The sequence below is a fragment of the Nilaparvata lugens genome, unplaced genomic scaffold (assembly GCF_014356525.2).
Source record: "Nilaparvata lugens isolate BPH unplaced genomic scaffold, ASM1435652v1 scaffold6372, whole genome shotgun sequence".
NCBI classification, from domain to species: Eukaryota; Metazoa; Arthropoda; class Insecta; order Hemiptera; family Delphacidae; genus Nilaparvata; species Nilaparvata lugens.
In genome coordinates, this window is record NW_024092126.1 from 1 (window position 1) to 10,566 (window position 10,566).

General features: G+C 36.1%; 1 protein-coding gene across 1 annotated transcript; it reads right to left on the bottom strand.

Annotated features, from left to right (window-relative positions):
- Nucleotides 1-90: 90 nt before the first annotated feature.
- LOC120356280 lies at nucleotides 91-1,448 on the bottom strand. Its single transcript, XM_039445193.1, has 2 exons — nucleotides 1,138-1,448; nucleotides 91-423 (listed from the first exon to the last, which is right to left on the bottom strand). Exons 1-2 carry the CDS (start codon nucleotides 1,342-1,344, stop codon nucleotides 223-225), a joined length of 408 nt encoding a protein of 135 aa, XP_039301127.1. The 5' UTR covers nucleotides 1,345-1,448; the 3' UTR covers nucleotides 91-222.
- Between the last annotated feature and the right edge of the window lie 9,118 nt (nucleotides 1,449-10,566).

Consider the following 10,566-nt stretch of genomic DNA (forward strand, 5'->3'; position numbering starts at 1 on the left):
GTTGATGTTTTGGCGCTAGCATCAAACACAACTCTTGTTTTAGTTGTAGTGGAGTCGGGCTTGAAGACAGTGTGATGTGGAATAATAGACTTGTTCCTCAGGGGCTGGTGGCGGTACAGGGTGCATGTGACCTAAATCTTCATATTCCTGCATAAATTCAACATATTGAGGTGTGAGCTCAGGTTCTTTAAGAAATCTTTTTTTCCAATGAATGGAAACGTTTCATAGCTTGAGTCCTTGAATGACCAAGGGTGGCAAATGAATCCTTGCGAGGTAAGGACACTTGGAAACGACCATCTTCATGCCTCCTGATGGTATTTTCTTTGTAGTGTGCTTCAACCCTAGCACACTCAGGAGAGACAGGAATAACTGAAGAGACTTCTTCCAGCTTCCAGAAGGTTTCCAACTGATTGGAGACTTCAGCTGTGGAGACAAAATTGGTAACAAATTGATTAGATGATTTTTTGAGTGACACTGATTTAGGTAATTGACAAGAGCCAAAAACAATCCAGCCAAGTTTTGTATTTTGTAGGATTGGAACATCAGGTGACACAATATTTGATTGCCAGTCATGATTGCGGCATAAACGTCCATACCCAATAGGATATCAATTTTCTTAGATTTATGAAAATTTGGATCTGCAAGTCGAATATTGCTTGGAATCTTGTAATAGTTAAGATCAATTGTGACACGAGGAATACATGAGGCAAATTTCTCAACAACAATACATTCTTGTTGCGTTGACCAAGTATGATCAGATGATTTTATTAATACTGAGTGAACACTGTAGATTTGGCTTGCATACTGGACACTCCATTAATCAGATTAGTTACATGACGAGAAGGAAGAGCTAATCTATCAGCCAACTCTTGAGTGATGAGTGAACAATCACTTCCTGTGTCCATTAAAGCATTACATGCAATTAATTCACCATTTGAACTAACAACCAGAACCTCTGCGGTAGGTAATACTTGAACTGATGACTTATTATAGAATGATGGATGAAGCAGCATGAGAACAACTGTTGTTTCTGAATTATCAGATTGTGACTAACTGAATTTGATGCTGAAGATGAATGGGCACTAGAAACGGTGCACTCATTCTGAGACTGAATCACATTAGAAACAACATTCTTACCTCCTGAATTGCTAGTAAAGGAATCATGTAGAACAGTGTGATGTCGCTTATCACATTTTTGGCATCTCTTTGAAGAGCAGTTGTGATTGTCAGTGTAAGGATTAAGGCAATTGAAACACAACCCTTTCCTTTTGATTGCATCATAACGTTGATTGATGGGAATCTTTGAAAAATTGACACATTTGAAAATCCCATGAGATCGATCATTGCAAAATTGACAGGATACTGATGGCTGAAAATTATTCAGAGTATTATTTTGAGCAAAAGGACGAGTATTTTGCCTAACATTGGGTGCATTTGAAGTAGCTTGAGTAAAACCTTTTGATTAGTTGGTGGATTTGTGGGCTATGAGATGAAATAGCATCCATTACCTTACATTGATTTCAAGAAATTCCCACAGTTTATCCATAGTAGGGATTCATTATTTCAATGCGTTTTTCCCATTCGCGCAAGATATAGAGTCAAGTTGAGAAGTGATTTTTGCATGTAAAGTATCTTTAATTTGAACATCCAATTTGAGCACTTCAAAAGCATAATGTGACATTTACAGTGATCAATGAAAGCTCTAAGAGATTTGGAACAATTTTTCTTGAGTGCTGGGGGTGATTCAATACCTTGAATGTGCGTACTTGCAATTAATCTGGGGTTATTGTACCTCTGTGTAAGCAGATTCCATGCAAGCTCAAAGTTTCCATCCCTGGAGGAATATTCTGAATGCGTGCAAGGGCTTCACCACTGAGAGCTTTGTGCAAAATACAGCTTTGTAGCTGGAGCCAAAGTTTGGTTTCAATAACCATATTGGAAAAGGTATCACAGGAATTCAAGCCATGAATCAAAGGAACCTGAAAATTCTGGTAACGGTACCATTGGTGATTGTAGACCTTGATAAATAGGCATAGTGGGTTGCAAAGGCAGAGAATTGACATTATTAGCAGTTACTGAAGCAGATGGCAATTGATTTGTGTTGATTACACTGTTATGATCTACAGACCCCGGTGATTTGGGAACTGGAGAGGAGTTTGGTGACTGATGTTCCATTGCCGGTGCTTGAGATGTAGCAACTTGCTGCTGTGAATCATAATTTTTCAAAATTGTATTTACATTAGCAATTAACATTAAACATTTTCTGTGACAATTTGATGTCATCGTCATCAATGTCATCTGAATCAAATTCCAGCTTATCTCTTCATAACGCTGCTCAAAGTTGAGCAATTTAGTTTTGACTGCTAGTAGTTTTTGAAAATCATTTTCATCATTGATTTTAAAATTGAAATATTCAGTATAAACCAAGAGATTTTTAATGATGCCACTTCTCACAGTGAGAAGGCTGTTTCGTTTGCCTTTAGGAGGCATATGAAAATTGGAACGATACCTCAATTGAAAATGTTCGACCTCCTCTTACACTGGATGGCTACTGGTGTTGTATCCAATGGTTGGGAACAATGACATAAGTGCTTGGTTGAATGTATCAGTATGAGCAACTCCATACAAATATTACCTTGAACATACAGAAATAAACACTATGAATAAAGTATAAGACAATAATCATTACACAATTGATGTAAAATAATGAATAAGAATAAATGTATTTTCTAAGCATATGTCAATATGAAATATCCAGGACGAGACGGCCAAACTTATAATGATAAATATGCGCCTGATCTATCAAAATAACTTTTCTGGTAGCAAAATAATAGAGGCCAGATAGGCTGAGTCCTGAATACAACTCGTCCTACCAAAACAATAGGTAATGCAAATAATTGCAAAATCAAGTAGTGAATAATTGTTATTTTTATTGTTGAATTAATTGTGATGTAAGTTTCAAATAATAAGTTGAATGTGATGCCAATTGTAAAGACTTCAAATTGTAAAGAAACAAGATTCAAAAAATAAAATGATTTTGTGTTCGAAATTTTGAATATTATCAATGTCCTGAAATGACAAACTCTTGATTGCCTTTGTAGGCACAGCTCATAAGTAAGATAAATTATATAAGTAAATGAACAATAGCAGTATGAATGATAATGAATGAATGAAAATAGAAATGAATGAATAAGAATGGATGATATTACAAATTTATGATGAATATACAATTACTCAACTGAGTATCTTGAGGATGTCGAAAGCTGTCGAAGATGTAGGCATTTGTAAGAAATGCTCCGGCAATGGAAATCATCATCACCATACCGGCCAGAGAGTGGGAGGGTATACTAACCCCAAAGTGGAATGCTAAATTGCACAGTCGACCAAGTGAGTGGGAGGGTATATGGAACCCCAAAGTGGATGCAATTTCGACTGTCAATAGAGATGCAGACCTTTATCGGTAGATTCGATCGTAGGTGATTGTAGAACAGATTCGGTAGCAGATGATTCGAGAGATGTAGAGAGATTGATTGAGTTTCCCAAAATCCAAACTGTGGACAGAGAAAAGAAAATACCTACGGTAAGAAATATGTGGACTGTAGCAACAGCGCTCTGAACTACACAGAGTTCAGAGTACAAAGGTTTGAAAACAAGAATATGAAATAAAGATTTGTAGAAACATCAAGCAATCTTGTGATCTGGATTTTTGCAGAAATGCAAAAATTGAATGCTCTTGAAACGTAATGTGAACAAAGACAAAATCGGAATAGCAACTTGACAGTAGATCATGAGAATTCAATGGAATCAGAATGCTAACTTGACATTTTTAAAAAAGATTGAAATAGATGAAAATGTAAAATTGGAAAGAGCTTTAAACTAAATTCTAAAAATTGAGTTCAGAAAAGCATGTTCAAATGAAAGTGAGGTTACACTACCAGAAGTTTGAGATCAAACACAATCCGTGAAGACATACAAGTTGTTGATTGAATTAGGCCAATATATATCGCAATATGCCAATGAAACATGAAAGTATTGAATATTCAGCTGGAAAATTCAAATTCGAAAATTGAAAACAAGAGTTGGCCAATTTTTACATTTTGGAATCGAGTTGAAACAAAGAAGCAGCACAACCAGCGCACGGCAAGCCGAGTGGAGCAAACCTACCTACAACGATTTCCGCAAGTGAGAAATGCAAGAATAAAGATACAAAACACAAATATTATTCAAAAGCAAGTGAAAAGGACAAATTTGAAATTATCAAATAATACTAGACAACAAATTGAAATATTACAAAGATACAAATATTGAAAACAATGCAGACTAAATCTGCCAAACGTTGGCTATACTGGCAACGCGCTAAGTTCCAAAATCAAGGATGATGCAAATTGAGTTTTAACATTATTAGATCCAATTTAATGGGATGAATTGAGCTGTGTACACTCAGTGGCAAAATGGAGAGACTTGGCAACGTTTTTCTCCTATCTTTCTTCCTGCCATTATAACGTGGACCTCTCTATAATCTCACTTTCCCTCCAAATAATAAAGGTTCCAATTCAATCCAAATAATGACATTGTTGGAGTAACCTGACCTGAGTAGCAATGCTCAGATTTGAGTGTTTTGAAATTAGCGGTAAATTTAATTTCAATTAAGATGGCGCGGTCTTGGTGCCATGTAAATTGATCTGGTTAGATAGGAAGTTCCCTTTCTGTATTTATTCTGTGGCTATGTATGTTGTTTGGTGTTTGTAGTATAGAGTTCACTGGTTGTTTGTTGTATCCTTAGACCAGTTATAGAATAGACACGCTGGGAAGTCCAACCTCTGAAGCCAACATCTACTGCCAAATCCACCCATCTTGACGTCACACCAAGCCGCCAACACAATGCATGTTCAACAAAAATGTAAGTTAAACACCACAACTCTGAAAAGTTTTCTATAATTTCTTTATGATGCGTGACGTCACTGTTGTGACGTCAATATGGGTGGATTTGGCTGTAGATGTTGACTTCATCGACTTACAGTATGAATATACAATGAGTCGTGTCTATTCTATAACTGGTCTAAGGTTGTATCACAGAAGAAAATTCGGGTCGCCTGAATTGGGAATATCTGGAACTCAAAATATCTTGCAGCTGGCCGGAATTGGAAATATATGGAACTCCGAATATGTTGACAGGCGGAACTCCGAATCGTGCAGGCCGGCGGAACTCAAAATATCTGTCAGCTGGTGGAATGAAAGTATGTGGAATGGAAATATATCGAACTCACAGTATCGATCGTTATTAGCGAGACTGTGTAAATGTGTGATGAACAAATTTATCGCAAAACAAATATGAAGGGTCTATAGTGAGGTCTACGTTATAATGACTATTAGATCACTTTGGTTTTGCTATCCTTGTCTATCATCGACAAAGCCGGTGGTATTATCCTTTTCTAGGTCCACAACAATGCCAATTATGTTTATGACAGTTGTAAAGTATTAAATTTGGGTAGATAAAATTCCTAACAGAAACAGTAATAGGTCTGAAAATAAAGTAACTGGCTAATATCGCCAAATAGATAATAACTAAGATTAGATAGCATCAGCTTGTTCTGGCTAAATGGTACAAAAACCTAAAAAGGATTTGAAGGAATTTTGTTGCTCATAAATAGATTATTATATAAAATATTTGAAGATTGAGGTTATGTACATGTATTCACGGATCGGTGACCTAGAGATCGATCAAACCGAGAAACGTAGAATCTGACCAAACCCCTTGGCAGAGCTTTATTGCAATCAGATGGTGTGCAATGTGAAAAACATCTGATCACGTGGCTAATTATTAGGTAGCATGGAATTAATATTAATGTATAGAATATTAGCTAGCATGTAAAGAGCATAAATAAAAAACCAATAAAAATAATTTAATGTATTCAGGAAATAAGAGGTACCAGGCGCATGAATACCGAATAAATTTGCATGCACCATAGTAAACCGGCAGTTAATAGGCGGCAATTGTAGGCCAATTCAAAAATATTTATATATATTTCTATAAATGTTCGGAATCTATGTTGAATTGTTGTATAGTCTATGTTATCGATATGGCTCGAAAGCAAAGAAATTATTATCGTACAATCTAAGTAATATTTTGATATTTTGTAAGATCTATTTGAACCTAAATGGCAGAGGACTAAGATATTCAATTTTATGTTAATTTGAAAGTCGGAAATAGATTTGTAAAATTGAGAAAGGAGAACCAGCACTCGCCAACCGATGCCACCAGAGAGGACCCCAAATATTTTAGAGCGTAGTACCTTGATAATGATTTTGTAAAAGTTAAAGTTGAATTAAATTATTAAATTTCTTAAAGACTTCGTGATGCTATTGTGAAGCAGAAGTCATTTTCATTTTTTAAATAAATTTATAACCCCTTGGAGGAGACGATTCGGCTACCATATTCCCGGACCACATGGAGTTGGATCGACATCGGCAGCTTACAAGAAGATTTTCGACACGTGAGTGATAAATTGAATTAGTGATGGGCCCCTAGTGCTTCGAATTAATCTAATAATCAAAGCTAGCTCGCCGAAAGGGTTTTTAATATAAATTAAGAAATTAATAAGAGTAATACTTGCGCAAGTAAATTTAGTATTAAAGGTATTTTATTGAAAGAAAAAAGATAGATCAATATTTCAGAAATTTCTATTAACTCAAAGAAGTACAAAATCTAGGCTATTAAAAACATATGCATATGATATTTAATTTTTGCATATAATTTGCGATAGTTTATTATAGCTCTAATTCACTAGATGAATGGCTCTACCTATTCCGTCAGGTGCCGAATCTTGCACCTGAGATAAAAATATATATTCGATACAAAGAAATCTACTAAGTACTAGAGATTTTATATATATATATTTGGATTATTAGTGGCTAATTTATCAAGCTGATCTTAAAGCACACATTTTCAATTGAATTATCCAAGTCGACAAGTATTAGCAAGCGCATATCGCAGCTACATGCAAAAGAATGCATATGATTTTTAGATAAAGGCACATGGTAATGATTCGTGCCATAAATCTAGAATATAAGTTTAGCCTGTGATATTTACTATTTCAATTATTGTTCTATTTTTATATTATATTTTTCTATCGCTCTTTATATATTTTTTGCCTCGATTTATTTTTTGCATTATCTGTGTAATATATGTATGAAACGTTTATGGTGTGCAATTTATTTATTATTCCTCATCACTTTGTATGAGTATCATATTTATATATATTTATTTTTTATTGATTACAAGAGTTATTGGAGAAGCCCATACCTAGGCCTATCAGTTTTTTAAGACTGAATACTATTAGAAAACCACGACCTAATTATATAATTATCAAATCTCATGCTTTACCGACTGATGCCAAGCAGGAGGCTAATCGTTATTTAAATATAAAAATAACGGACCACAAAAACATGCCGTACCAACGTGGGACTGATGATGAGAGCCAAGCTCATTGAATAATTATTTGAAATTAAGTCAATAACCATATTGAAAATTATAGATAATTATACGAGTTTTGAGGAAAACTGGCGAAGTGAAATTTGTATTACTTTTTGGGGAATCAATAGCTTTAAATAAAGAGAAATTATATGTTTTAAAGAAAATTTTATATTATTAGTACTGTAAAAAATACATGTTTATAGAGAGAGATTATATTTTATAAGCCTAAACTGCTATTACTTTCTAGTCAAAAATATATTATATGTTTAAGCGGTTGAAATAAGTCACAGCCTGTAACTAGCCAAGAATAAATTAAAACAAAACATTGGGGGCGCTAGAGCATTATAAAAAACTAAGTATAAATACCTTGTCGTATGAGTATCCAAACACTTTACACATCACTGTTTCACTGTAAGTCCCGGTTGTGTCTCTTTTTTAAGAATTTTCGCTTATCATTTATCACTTTTTAATTAGCAGTTATCATATTTGACATAATGAATCACACTCCCGCAAACTCTGAAGTTTCATATATGTACGGCGGTTGCACAGATCCCACTTTGTCGACTCCAAGCACATCAAACCCCACCCCAGTAGATGCCAATACGCCACGAGAAAGGGAACCAGGAAGCGTCGGGTCGATAGTCTTCGATCCACCAGGTCTGCAACCTCTATATCCACTCGAATCGATGCCGCTGACACCATTGAATCAACGGATAGTAGAGATCAACTTTGAAGGGGGCGAGGAGCAGCCTGCAGAACCCGCATCGCCGGAGGCCGAGTCACACCTGGGCAAACAAAGTATATTTCAATCACAGAGTTAGATCCGCTTCAAAAGGTAAAAGGAACAAACTAGCAGTACTTTCAATATTATGTTACAAAAAACAATGGATATATGATGCAGGAGATTAAAAAGAGATTGCTACAGTAAAGAGGAAATAACAAACAGTGGAACAGGGCATGAAAGAGACCGCAGGCGCTATAAAATCAGTAGAACAACGGTTGGATAAATTGAAACTAAAGTAGAGAATCATAGGGAAGAATTAAAAGCAATGATAACTCTACAAAACGAAAGTCAGGATAAAGTTACGGCAGGATTATCGGAAAGGTGGATACGGTTACATGTGAACTCAATGAAAGGATAGATAACCTAACCACACAAATCACTACACCCATTCAGGATATAACAAATAACATTAAGGCCGATTGCCACCAAGAAATCCACAAACAAATTACCGTTGCCAATCAAACTTAACAACTACAGTTGACAAAAATATTAACAGTATTAAAGAAATACAAAATAAACAGATTAATATGTCCACAAAAATGAACCAACTGCAAGGTAGCATAAATCAAAATACAGAAACCTGTAAGCTTTAAACGGAACTCTACTAATTCAAAAATCCACTCTGACTCAATTAAATCAAGAAAAAACGCAAATAAAATTACACATAATAGTCAATGGCAGATAACACAGGAAAAAATAATAGCATTAGAAAATCATATTCAACAACGACCTCAAGGGATTCAAACAGACAACCTCAACGTACATAGTATATACAAGGACTGGGAAAATTTGATAATACTGATCGCCATTTGCAACCTCAACCATTCATTGATCAGATAAAATTAGTACAAACTCTCGCACCTACCTCTTGGAATTTTTGGCATCTTCGTTTGACTAGTTTATTGATTGGCGAACCCCTGATGTTCGTCGGAGTAGAGCCCATGATTTACATCATTGGATGAGTTTGTAGCTGTCTTCCTGGAACAGTATTGGAGCAGAAGTAAACAGTTGGACGTGCTAGCGGACATTATATCATGCGATTTCAACCCTAACTTAGACGGTGCATGTACCACTTTCGTCACTGCCCTACAGTTTAAAAATTCTCAATTGAGCGAGCCCATTAATGAATCCCTACTGAGCATCCTGTTCCCTTCTGAAGATCCCTCACCGCCGGAGAACACCAACAGCCACCAGGATCATGCACTAATTGAGAAGTTAATGAATACAGAAAAGATAAAAAATGTAACAGGTCCGTGCACTGAACCTACAACCGCCTATCAAGGGACCCCACCAAGGCACCACAAGGACCCCAAGATGGAAGAACGAGAGGACGGCATCCAGGACAAAAGGAGCGACCACCGTAAGGCCCGGAGACGGAGGCGCCCGAGGACACCCGACCGGCATCAAGAACGAGAGGACGGCATTCGGGAGAACATGCATCGCAAGGCCCGGAGGCGGAAGAAGCGACGAAGGAGGAACCGCGCACGCGCATACCGGCCGCATACACGCTTCAAGAGGCAAAGGAGGACATAGAACCAACACCGAGGAGGACAGGAGCGGACCGACGGCGTGCATCCGCGGCACATACGCTTCAAGAGAGCCAATCAGCGATGTGACCGGAAAAATAGGCCAAAGGAATATGACAGAAACGGAACTGATAGGAATACTATTATGGATTCATGCGTGGACGATAATTATAAAGTGGACTACTTATTGAGATTGATGAAGGATAAACGATGTCTAGGAAGAGTGGAAGAAATAAGAAAAAATGTAAATAAAATGGGAGTACCGGGCATTATATGTGGAAAGATTATATTATTAAAGAGCTAATAGTGTTTTGATTTATTGTATGTGGATACCATGTCGGTGATATATGAAAAGTGATCTGATTGATGTTATAATTAGGCCATGTTATTGTTGAAAGAATTTATTAGTGTTGATTGGAAGTGTTATATTATGAATTGTTATATGATGATGAAGCTAATAATGAATTTAAGTGGAAAGTATCAGATGAAGATGATTGGAGCTTTATATTATAAAGTCGTTATGGGTAACTAGAATTATAAACAATGCCACTAAAGTGAAATTATCGAGACTCAACGGAATAAATAGAAATAACAAGGAAGAAAACAGAACCGATCAAGGAATTGTTTTAAAAGATACACAAGATACCGGGGTTTTTTATTCATGAAGATAAATTATCAATTAGGACAGCCTCACCAACGGATAGCAGATAACCTAACCGGCCTAAATCATGTCAACAAACAGAATGCAAGAAGATGCAAGTAAATCACAACATTTCCACATG

Coding starts and splice junctions, on each gene's coding strand:
- LOC120356280 (XM_039445193.1), bottom strand. CDS start 1,344: ATGATCGATCTCATGGGATTTTCAAATGTGTCAATTTTTCAAAGATTC. Junction 424..1,137: donor CTTTACTAGCAATTCAGGAG/GTAAGAATGTTG, acceptor TTGTCTCCACAG/CTGAAGTCTCCAATCAGTTG.